This window comes from Lucilia sericata, unplaced genomic scaffold (genome assembly GCF_015586225.1).
Source record: "Lucilia sericata isolate MDLA Ls3-8-SP2 unplaced genomic scaffold, ASM1558622v1 Contig000979F_arrow, whole genome shotgun sequence".
Classification (NCBI taxonomy): domain Eukaryota; kingdom Metazoa; phylum Arthropoda; class Insecta; order Diptera; family Calliphoridae; genus Lucilia; species Lucilia sericata.
The window spans coordinates 150,725-164,184 of NW_023994962.1; the positions used below are offsets into that span (position 1 = coordinate 150,725).

At 30.9% G+C, this 13,460-nt stretch overlaps 1 protein-coding gene across 1 annotated transcript in view; it reads right to left on the minus strand.

Moving 5' to 3' along the window:
* The window catches only part of LOC119609427 (homeobox protein 5-like), a 48,308-nt gene that overhangs the window by 31,101 nt on the left and 3,747 nt on the right, over positions 1–13,460 (minus strand). Inside the window, 6 exon segments of the mRNA XM_037964191.1 lie at positions 131–210; positions 349–618; positions 3,354–3,689; positions 3,858–3,976; positions 11,536–11,568; positions 11,571–11,607. Coding sequence (XP_037820119.1) covers positions 131–210; positions 349–618; positions 3,354–3,689; positions 3,858–3,976; positions 11,536–11,568; positions 11,571–11,607 — 875 coding nt within the window.

The window sequence follows — 13,460 nt, forward strand, 5'->3', positions numbered from 1 at the left end:
GAAGATGTGTACAAGTTTAGAAATTTTGCATTAAGGTTCAAAAGAGAGTTAAATAAAGATGAAAAAAGCAGAGAGTTAGAAAACAAGCAAATAAATTTGAATAAATTAAAAAAAAATATAATAAACAACCTGTGTGGTTAAAGCTGGTGAAGAGCAAAAGCCACTATCACTGGATTCGCCGGGCTTTAAGCGTATAGAAGGCGAAATTAACTAAAAAATAGAAAAACACAACAACAAAACATAAAAAACAAACAAAAAATAAATCAAAATAAAACAACAACAAAAGCATATTACAAACTTATGGAAAAAAAAACAAAACATATATTAATATATATAATTTTTGATTACCTGTGACAAAGATCTAGGATAATGAGGATGTCCAGGAGAATTGCTAGAACCACTGCTATTCATAGAACTTATAGAACACACTGATGACTTGCGCGAACCCAAGGAATTTGAACAACCACCCTGGGATAGAGAACCGCCTCCACCAGCACTGGCACTTGGTGATTCGGGATATAAAGTTATAGAAGCTTTAGCATCATGTATCAATTCCTCACTGGCAGCTGGTAAAACTTGAGGTTCCTTGGTAACCAAAGCAATCGATTGCATGGCCTCCTGCAAAGAAAGTTTTCAATTTAAAATAAATTCTTAAACCCTACACTATTAGAGTACATATAGACTAGACTATAGACTAGACTATAGACTAGAATATAGACTAGACTATAGACTAGAATATAGACTAGACTATAGACAAGACTATAGACTAGACTATAGACTAGACTATAGACTAGACTATAGACTAGACTATAGACTAGACTATAGACTAGACTATAGACTAGACTATAAACTAGACTATAGACTAGACTATATACTAGACTTTAGACTAGACTATCGACTAGACTATAGACTAGACTATAGACTAGACTATAGGCTAGACTATAGACTAGACTATAGACTAGACTATAGACTAGACTATAGACTAGACTATAGACTAGACTATAGACTAGACTATAGACTAGACTATAGACTAGACTATAGACTAGACTATAGACTAGACTATAGACTAGACTATAGACTAGACTATAGACTAGACTATAGACTAGACTATAGACTAGACTATAGACTAGACTATAGACTAGACTATAGACTAGACTTTACACTAGACTATAGACTAGACTATAGGCTAGACTATAGAGTAGTCTATAGACTAGACTATAGACTAGACTATAGACTAGACTATAGACTAGACTAGACTAGACTATAGACTGACTAGACTAGACTATAGACTAACTAGACTATAGACTAGACTATAGACTAGACCATAGACTAGACTATAGACTAGACTATAGACTAGACTATAGACTAGACTATAGACTAGACTATAGACTAGACTATAGACTAGACTATAGACTAGACCATAGACTAGACTATAGACTAGACTATAGACTAGACCATAGACTAGACTATAGACTAGACTATAGACTAGACTATAGACTAGACTATAGACTAGACTATAGACTAGACTATAGACTAGACTATAGACTAGACTATAGACTAGACTATAGACTAGACTATAGACTAGACTATAGACTAGACTATAGACTAGACTATAGACTAGACTATAGACTAGACTATAGACTAGACTATAGACTAGACTATAGACTAGACTATATACTAGACTAGACTATAGACTATAGACTAGACTAGACTATAGACTAGACTATAGACTAGACTATAGACTAGACTATAGACTAGACTATAGACTAGACTATAGACTAGACTATAGACTAGACTATAGACTAGACTATACTAGACTAGACTAGACTATGGACTAGACTAGACTATAGACTAGACTAGACTATAGACTAGACTAGACTATAGACTAGACTAGACTAGACTAGACTATAGACTAGACTAGACTATAGACTAGACTATAGACTAGACTATAGACTAGACTATAGACTAGACTATAGACTAGACTATAGACTAGACTATAGACTAGACTATAGACTAGACTATAGACTAGACTATAGACTAGACTATAGACTAGATTATAGACTAGACTATAGACTAGACTATAGACTAGACTATAGACTAGACTATAGACTAGACTATAGACTAGACTATAGACTAGACTAGACTATAGACTAGACTAGACTATAGACTAGACTATAGACTAGACTATAGACTAGACTATAGACTAAACTATGGACTAGACTATAGACTAGACTAGACTATAGACTAGACTAGACTATAGACTAGACTATAGACTATACTATAGACTAGACTATAGACTAGACTATAGACTAAACTATGGACTAGACTATAGACTAGACTATAGACTAGACTATAGACTAGTCTATAGACTAGACTATAGACTAGACTATAGACTAGACTATAGACTAGACTATAGACTAGACTATAGACTAGACTATAGACTAGACTATAGACTAGACTATAGACTAGACTATAGACTAGACTATAGACTAGACTATAGACTAGACTATAGACTAGACTATAGACTAGACTATAGACTAGACTATAGACTAGACTATAGACTAGACTATAGACTAGACTATAGACTAGACTATAGACTAGACTATAGACTAGACTATAGACTAGACTATAGACTAGACTATAGACTAGACTATAGACTAGACTATAGACTAGACTATAGACTAGACTATAGACTAGACTATAGACTAGACTATAGACTAGACTATAGACTAGACTATAGACTAGACTATAGACTAGACTATAGACTAGACTATAGACTAGACTATAGACTAGACTATAGACTAGACTATAGACTAGACTATAGACTAGACTATAGACTAGACTATAGACTAGACTATAGACTAGACTATAGACTAGACTATAGACTAGACTATAGACTAGACTATAGACTAGACTATAGACTAGACTATAGACTAGACTATAGACTAGACTATAGACTAGACTATAGACTAGACTATAGACTAGACTATAGACTAGACTATAGACTAGACTATAGACTAGACTATATACTAGACTAGACTATAGACTAGACTATAGACTAGACTATAGACTAGACTATGGACTAGACTATAGACTAGACTATAGACTAGACTATAGACTATACTATAGGCTAGACTATAGAATAGACTATACTATAGGCTAGACTATAGAATAGACTATAGACTAAACAATAGAATAGACTTAGTCTTTAGTCTATTCTATAGTTTAGTCTATAGGCTAGACTATAGATTAATCTATAGACTAGACTAAAGACTAGTAGGGCATCATAAGATAGGCCATGACCGACTATACTTTCTGACTTGTTTATATTTACTAACAAAAAACAAACTTACTTGTAAATGACCCAATTCCGACATAACCTCACATTCTTCCTTCACTACTGGCTGCAGCATATGAACAAAACTGCAATAACGCATACGTTCCTCAATCATGGCTGATCTTAAGGATTTCTTCTCCACCTCCTCCAGTTCAGCACGTCTTAGTGTGACATCCTGCATGTGTGAATCCATTAACGATTGCAATGTATCAGATTGTCCTTTGCGGGCTTTCTTCTGTAAACGTAACGTATCTGTCGAACGTTTTTTCAATTCAGTACGACAACGTTTATATTCTTTGGCATGTTCCTTATCTATAGTAGCGACAGAACGTTTCCAGTCTTCTAATTTATCCTAGAAATTTGTCGCAAGATAAAAATAAAGAAACAGGTTAATGAAAATCTTGCACATCAAAGGGGAAAATTTTTTAAAAAAATAAACATCAATAAGGAGACCTGACAAAGAAGAAGAAAGTCTTTGTAGATTTGTGTAAACAAAAAAAAAAAAAAAATTTTAACTCACTTGTAATGGTTGTACCAGACAGTCCATTATAGCAGCTGTAAATGTTTTAAGGCGTGTTTCAACCGCCTTGTGTCTTAAACATACTCTGGTTAAAGCAGTACCAATCTCTTTTGAAGCTCCTGTAATTAAAACAAAAAAAAAAAAGAAAAAGGAAAATTGTTTTTATTTTTTTTTCTTACTAGTTTAGTTTGATGCTTGTTAAAAAATTATAAAAATAAAAATTATTAATAGTTTTTCTTCATTTTATTTTTAAATCTCATCTACATACATGATTTTTTTTTTTTTTGTTAAGATTGCTTAAAAATAAACCGTGTGAAAGTATCAACGAATGAGGAGGAATGAAAGATAGCTAGGAAAGAAAATACATATAGTATGTAATCAATTTAATATGCATGCTCTTGGGACTAGGTCAAGAACCAGTCTACTCTGTTCAACTTGCAAAATGAGAGTAATAGGTCTGTACTGTTTGTCGCTGGCAAAAAAATTGTATGTTTTGCTTTGAAACAAGTTTTGTCATTAGCTATTTCAATATTTTTGTTCCTCATTCTTCTAAAGTATTTTTTTTTTTTAGTTTCTTAGACAGAAATTGTCTTTGTCTACAAAGAAAAAACTCGCTGGTAATGAGTTTGTCCGTATGCAGATAATGTTGTCAATATTTATTTAAAATAAATTGAAAATATAACCGTTTCTAAAGAGAATGGTTGTTTGTGGGAAAAGAAGGGATATTAAACAAATAAAATGTATAACTAATTACTAACGTAACCGGGGCGATTCGCTAATTCAAATGAAATTATATGCATTAAATAAAATTTAAGAGAAATTAACAGGATAAAATATAAAGACTTTAAGGCCTCCACATTGTCTTGACTATAGAGTATTTAGTCTAGTAAGTATACAGTATAGTCTTTAATTGTCATTAATTATTTTTTTAACATTCATATGATCTTTTCCCTTCTTTCCGGCAACGTATGGATTCTGCTCACGAACATACGATGCAAGGTCTGGATTATAAGACGAGTGAGGCAAAACCTCCCAATAACTGGAACTGAATTAGAACTGAACGATGAAAGTTCTGGATTATAAGACGAGGGAGGCAAAAGTTCCCAATCAGTGGAACTGAACTAGAACTGAACTAGAACTGAAGTAGAACTAAAACTAGAACTGAACTAGAACTGAACTAGAACTGAACTAGAACTGAACTAGAACTGAACTAGAACTGAACTAGAACTGAACTAGAACTGAACTAGAACTGAACTAGAACTGAACTAGAACTGAACTAGAATTGAACTAGAACTGAACTAGAACTGAACTAGAACTGAACTAGAACTGAACTAGAACTGAACTAGAACTGAACTAGAACTGAACTAGAACTGAACTAGAACTGAACTAGAACTGAACTAGAACTGAACTAGAACTGAACTAGAACTGAACTAGAACTGAACTAGAACTGAACTAGAACTGAAATAGAACTGAACTAGAACTGAACTAGAACTAGAACTGAACTAGAACTGAACTAGAACTGAACTAGAACTGAACTAGAACTGAACTAGAATTGAACTAGAACTGAACTAGAACTGAACTAGAACTGAACTAGAACTGAACTAGAACTGAACTAGAATTGAACTAGAACTGAACTAGAACTGAACTAGAATTGAACTAGAACTGAACTAGAACTGAACTAGAACTGAACTAGAACTGAACTAGAACTGAACTAGAACTGAACTAGAACTGAACTAGAACTGAACTAGAATTGAACTAGAACTGAACTAGAACTGAACTAGAACTGAACTAGAACTGAACTAGAACTGAACTAGAACTGAACTAGAACTGAACTAGAACTGAACTAGAATTGAACTAGAACTGAACTAGAACTGAACTAGAACTGAACTAGAACTGAACTAGAACTGAACTAGAACTGAACTAGAACTGAACTAGAACTGAACTAGAACTGAACTAGAACTGAACTAGAACTAGAACTGAACTAGAACTGAACTAGAACTGAACTAGAACTGAACTAGAACTGAACTAGAACTGAACTAGAACTGAACTAGAACTGAACTAGAACTGAACTAGAACTGAACTAGAACTGAACTAGAACTGAACTAGAACTGAACTAGAACTGAACTAGAACTGAACTAGAACTGAACTAGAACTGAACTAGAACTGAACTAGAACTGAACTAGAACTGAACTAGAACTGAACTAGAACTGAACTAGAACTGAACTAGAACTGAACTAGAACTGAACTAGAACGAACTGAACTAGAACTGAACTAGAACTGAACTAGAACTGAACTAGAACTGAACTAGAATTGAACTAGAACTGAACTAGAACTGAACTAGAACTGAACTAGAACTGAACTAGAACTGAACTAGAACTGAACTAGAACTGAACTAGAACTGAACTAAAACTGAACTAGAACTGAACTAGAACTGAGCTAGAACTGAACTAGAACTGAACTAGAACTGAACTAGAACTGAACTAGAACTGAACTAGAACTGAACTAGAACTGAACTAGAATTGAACTAGAACTGAACTAGAACTGAACTAGAACTGAACTAGAACTGAACTAGAACTGAACTAGAACTGAACTAGAACTGAACTAGAACTGAACTAGAACTGAACTAGAACTGAACTAGAACTGAACTAGAACTGAACTAGAACTGAACTAGAACTGAACTAGAACTGAACTAGAACTGAACTAGAACTGAACTAGAACTGAACTAGAACTGAACTAGAACTGAACTAGAACTGAACTAGAACTGAACTAGAACTGAACTAGAACTGAACTAGAACTGAACTAGAACTGAACTAGAACTGAACTAGAACTGAACTAGAACTGAACTAGAACTGAACTAGAACTGAACTAGAACTGAACTAGAACTGAACTAGAACTGAACTAGAATTGAACTAGAACTGAACTAGAACTGAACTAGAACTGAACTAGAACTGAACTAGAACTGAACTAGAACTGAACTAGAACTGAACTAGAACTGAACTAGAACTGAACTAGAACTGAACTAGAACTGAACTAGAACTGAACTAGAACTGAACTAGAACTGAACTAGAACTGAACTAGAACTGAACTAGAACTGAACTAGAACTGAACTAGAACTGAACTAGAACTGAAATAGAACTGAACTAGAACTGAACTAGAACTGAACTAGAACTGAACTAGAACTGAACTAGAACTGAACTAGAACTGAACTAGAACTGAACTAGAACTGAACTAGAACTGAACTAGAACTGAACTAGAACTGAACTAGAACTGAACTAGAACTAGAACTGAACTAGAACTGAACTAGAACTGAACTAGAACTGAATTAGAACTGAATTAGAACTAAACTAGAACTGAACTAGAACTGAACTGAACTGAACTGAACTAAAACTGAACTAGAACTGAACTAGAACTGAACTAGAACTGAACTAGAACTGAACTAGAACTGAACTAGAACTGAACTAGAGCTGAACTAGAACTGAACTAGAACTGAACTAGAACTGAACTAGAACTGAACTAGAACTGAACTAGAACTGAATCAACTTTTTCTTTCTTTTACAATTACCTCCAGATCAAACCATCAATAACAATAATAATTGAAACCATAACAATTTGATATGAAAATCCCACAGGACAATAATTAGGTCACAACAAAATTAATTTCAAAATTACCTGTCATTAGTTTAAATTAAATAAACAAGTGTCTGGCCATTAAAACCAATATTTATTTAAAATAAAGTAAAATTTTGTTTATCTAATGTTATTTTCTTATCACTTCAAAATGGGAAATAATTTACAAATGGAATAAATAAGTAAGAAAATAAACAAACCAAACACCAAACAACATTTTACAAAAAAAAAAATATGTATAAAAAAATTTTTCAGAAAAAATATGTTTAAGACTATTAACAGCCACAACAGTTGTGGTATTAATGTAAAAAGAATTTTGCAACAACATGTTGCTGCCTCAAAATAAACAAACATATAGACAGACTATGGTTTCCACTTTTATCTGTAACAAAATCAACAAAAATTATACATTTTCCAAAACTAAAATTATAATAAAATAACAAATAAAATGTTGCATAATTTAGTTTTTTTTCTACACTCCAGCAGCAGCAACTACAACCCACAAGACATTTAAACTAATGCGCAAAACTAACAACAGATTGGGAAAATTCTTTGATTGTTTTTTTTTTTTGCTTTTCTTTACAAAGAAATTTCAAATGGAAAATTTGTATGTATGTATGTTAAATAGAATCACGAAAAACTAAATAATTGCACAAAGAAAAGAAGAAAAAAACAAGAAGCATAAACTGTGAAAAAAAGTTTTTAAAAAGAAACAGCTAAAGACGAAGGAAGCGAATAAAAAAAAATGTAGAACCAAATCAGATCACTGACCGCAAATGACTTATGTAAATAGAGGAGGAAATAACAACAACAATAACAAAAAATACTACAACAATTACAATGGCAGCAACATTTGTAAGTAGTATGTGAAGATAAATAAAAAAGAATTTTTCGAGGATGGTACGATAATTATTGAACATTTTCTATAAGTAAATTTATTGAAGAATAAAACATTATTGAAAATTATAAAAATAGAAAATTTTCTATAAGATTTTTATTCAAAACTTTTTAGAAAAAGAAAATTTTATGGAACATAAAGAAGGTCTGGATTATAAGGCGGTTGCGGAAGAACATTCCAATCATTTCTTCTTCGCCTTAATACATAGTTTATAATTGATCTGTATTAGAACTGAACTAGAGCTGAACTTGAACTGAACTAGAACTACAACTAGAACTGAACTAGAACTGAACCAGAACTGAACTAGAACTGAACTAGAACTGAACTAGAACTGAACTAGAACTGAACTAGAACTGAACTAGAACTGAACTAGAACTGAACTAAACTGAACTAGAACTGAACTAGAACTGAACTAGAACTGAACTAGAACTGAACTAGAACTGAACTAGAACTGAACTAGAACTGAACTAGAACTGAACTAGAACTGAACTAGAAACTGAACTAGAACTGAACTAGAACTGAACTAGAACTGAACTAGAACTGAAACTAGAACTGAACTAGAACTGAACTAGAACTGAACTAGAACTGAACTAGAACTGAACTAGAACTGAACTAGAACTGAACTAGAACTGAACTAGAACTGAACTGAAACTAGAACTGAACTGAACTGAAGAACTGAACTAGAACTGAACTAGAACTGAACTAGAACTGAACTGAACTGAACTAGAACTGAACTAGAACTGAACTAGAACTGAACTAGAACTGAACTAGAACTGAACTAGAACTGAACTAGAACTGAACTAGAACTGAACTAGAACTGAACTAGAACTGAACTAGAACTGAACTAGAACTGAACTAGAACTGAACTAGAACTGAACTAGAACTGAACTAGAACTGAACTAGAACTGAACTAGAACTGAACTAGAACTGAACTAGAACTGAACTAGAACTGAACTAGAACTGAACTAGAACTGAACTAGAACTAAACTAGACTGAAGAAGAACTGAACTGAACTAGAACTGAACTAGAACTGAAGTAGAACTGAACTAGAACTGAACTAGAACTGAACTAGAATTGAACTAGAACTGAACTAGAACTGAACTAGAACTAGAACTGAACTAGGAACTGAACTAGAACTGAACTAGAACTGAACTAGAACTGAAGAAGAACTGAACTAGAACTGAACTAGAATTGAACTAGAACTGAACTAGAACTGAACTAGAACTGACTAGAACTGAAATAGAACTGAACTAGAACTAGAACTGAACGAGAACTAGAACTGAACTAGAACTGAACTAGAACTGAACTAGAACTGAACTAGAAACTAGAACTGAACTAGAACTGAACTGAACTAGAACTGAACTAGAAACTGAACTAGAACTGAACTAGAACTGAACTAGAACTGAACTAGAACTGAACTAGAACTGAACTAGAAATGAACTAGAACTGAACTAGAATGAACTAGAACTGAACTAGAACTGAACTAGAACTGAACTAGACTGAACTAGAACTGAACTAGAACTGAACTAGAACTGAACTAGAAACTGAACTAGAACTGAACTAGAACTGAAACTAGAACTGAACTAGAACTGAACAAGAACTGAACTAGAACTGAACTAGAACTGAACTAGAACTGAACTAGAACTGAACTAGAACTGAACTAGAACTGAACTAGAACTGAACTAGAACTGAACTAGAACTGAACTAGAACTGAACTAGAACTGAACTAGAACTGAACTAGAACTGAACTAGAACTGAACTAGAACTGAACTAGAAACTGAACGAACTGAACTAGAACTGAACTAGAAACTGAACTAGAACTGAACTAGAACTGAACTAGAACTGAACTGAACTAGAACTGAACTGGAACTGAACTGGAACTGAACTAGAACTGAACTAGAACTGAACTAGAACTGAACTGAACTGAACTAGAAACTGAACTAGAACTGAACTAGAACTGAACTAGAACTGAACTAGAACTGAACTAGAACTGAACTAGAACTGAAACTGAACTGAACTAGAACTGAACTAAACTGAACTAGAACTGAACTAGAACTGAACTAGAACTGAACTAGAACTGAACTAGAACTGAAACTAGAATGAACTAGAACTGAACTAGAACTGAATAGAACTAAACTAGAACTGAAGAAGAACTGAACTGAACTAGAACTGAACTAGAACTGAAGTAGAACTGAAACTAGAACTGAACTAGAACTGAACTAGAATTGAACTAGAACTGAACTAGAACTGAACTAGAACTAGAACTGAACTAGGACTGAACTAGAACTGAACTAGAACTGAACTAGAACTGAAGAAGAACTGAACTAGAACTGAACTAGAATTGAAACTAGAACTGAACTAGAACTGAACTAGAACTGACTAGAACTGAAATAGAACTGAACTAGAACTAGAACTGAACGAGAACTAGAACTGAACTAGAACTGAACTAGAACTGAACTAGAACTGAACTAGAACTAGAACTGAACTAGAACTGAACTAGAACTGAACTAGAACTGAACTAGAACTGAACTAGAACTGAACTAGAACTGAACTAGAACTGAACTAGAACTGAACTAGAACTGAACTAGAACTGAACTAGAACTGAACTAGAACTGAACTAGAACTGAACTAGAACTGAACTAGAACTGAACTAGAACTGAACTAGAACTGAACTAGAACTGAACAAGAACTGAACTGAACTGAACTAGAATGAACTAGAACTGAAAACTAGAACTGAACTAGATGAACTAGAACTGAACTAGAACTGAACTAGAACTGAACTAGAATGAACTAGAACTGAACTAGAACTGAACTAGAACTGAACTAGAACTGAACTAGAAACTGAACTAGAACTGAACTAGAAACTGAACTAGAACTGAACTAGAACTGAAATAGAATGAAACTACAACTGAACTAGAAATGAACTAGAAAATGTCAATTTGACAAACCACCCTCGCATATTATAGTTTAAATGCAAACATTTTTCAAAATGAAACAAAATATTAAAACCAACTTTTAAATTTTACTACTCGAATAACATCACAAAAAAAAAAAACTACTGTAGCGTAGTTTTTCTTTTTTGTTAAAGTTTCGAATTTTTAGATTTTCTGTATTTTTCCTTAAATTTTTGTTTATGTTACACATTTGAATTACCTCTTGAATTTGTTGCTGCGTCTGCGATGAGAGGAAAGCATCCAAATATGCTGCGATAGTTGTATGGCCGCACTGTAAAAAAATAAAACACAAAACAAATAAATTAACAAAATTAAAAAACTATATAGTAGAATGAACAGAAAAAAAAACATGATGGCATCATAAAAAAAAACTATGTTAAATTTTAACAAACAAACAAATGAGTCTGTCTGAAAATTAAGGAAATAATAAGTAATCATGTGGCTATAACACATTTGAACTTCGTTATGATTTTTCTTCTTATGTCGGTTTTTATGGTTTTCTTTGGCTTTTTAAAGGTTTTTAACAAAATATTTAATATAAAAATATGTGTTTTTTTTGGAATTCTTTAGAATGCATTTACTGTTGGTTTTAGTGTTAAGCTCTAACATAAAATGTTTCAATGAAATTACTTTACATTTTGTTTTGCTATTTTTTCACTAATTCTTTAAAAAAAAAAAAGAATTCTTTTTAGAAAGTAGAAAGAAAACTTGTCGAAATTTTTCTATAAAAATTTTTTATATAAAGAATATGTTTATCAAAATTTTCTATAAAATGAACATTTTATCAAAAATTTCAAAAAAAAAAATTAAATTTTTATCAACAATTCTCTATAAAATAAAAAATTTCTATAAAATAAAATTTTTAACAAAAATTTTTTTTAAAAAGAAAATTTTCGACAAAAATTTTTATTGAAAATTTTCTGTAAAAACGAAATTTTTATCGAAAATTTTCTGTAAAAACGAAATTTTTATCGAAAATTTTCTGTAAAAACGAAATTTTTATCGAAAATTTTCTGTAAAACGAAATTTTTATCGAAAATTTTCTGTAAAAACGAAATTTTTATCGAAAATTTTCTATAAAAAAATTTTTATCGAAAATTTTCTATAAGAATTGTTATCGAAAATTTTCTATAAAAATTGTTATCGAAAATTTTCTATAAAAATTGTTATCGAAAATTTTCTATAAAAATTGTTATCGAAAATTTTCTATAAAATTGTTATCGAAATTTTTCTTAAAAATTGTTATCGAAAATTTTCTATAAAATTGTTATCGAAAATTTTCTATAAAAATTGTTATCGAAAATTTCTATAAAAATTGTTATCGAAAATTTTCTATAAAAATTGTTATCGAAAATTCTATAAAAATTGTTATCGAAAATTTTCTATAAAAATTGTTATCGAAAATTTTCTATAAAAATTGTTATCGAAAATTTTCTATAAAAATTGTTATCGAAAATTTTCTATAAAAATTGTTATCGAAAATTTTCTATAAAATTGTTATCGAAAATTTTCGATAAAATTTTTATAGAAATTTTCGATAACAATTTTTATAGAAAATTTTCGATAAATAGAATTTTCGAAACAATTTTTATAGAAAATTTTCGAAAATTTTTATAGAAAATTTTCGATAACAATTTTTATAGAAAATTTGATAACAATTTTATAGAAAATTTTCGATAAAATTTTATAGAAAATTTTCGATAAAATTTTTATAGAAAATTTTCGAAAATTTTTATAGAAAATTTTCGATAACAATTCTTATAGAAAATTTTCGATAAAAATTTCGTTTTTATAGAAAATTTTCGTATAAAATTTCGTTTTACAGAAAATTTTCGATAAAAATTTTTTACAAAATTTTCGATAAAAATTTCGTTTTTCAAAATTTCGATAAAATTTCGTTTTTACAGAAAATTTTCGATAAAAATTTCGTTTTTACAGAAAATTTTCATAAAAATTTTCGAAATTTTCTTTTAAAAAAATTTTTGTTAAAAATTTTATTTTATAGAAATTTTTTATTTTATAGAGATTGTTGATAAAAATTTATTTTTTTTTTTGAAATTTTTTGATAAAAATGTTCATTTTATAGAAAATTTTGATAAACATATTCTTTATATAAAAAATTTT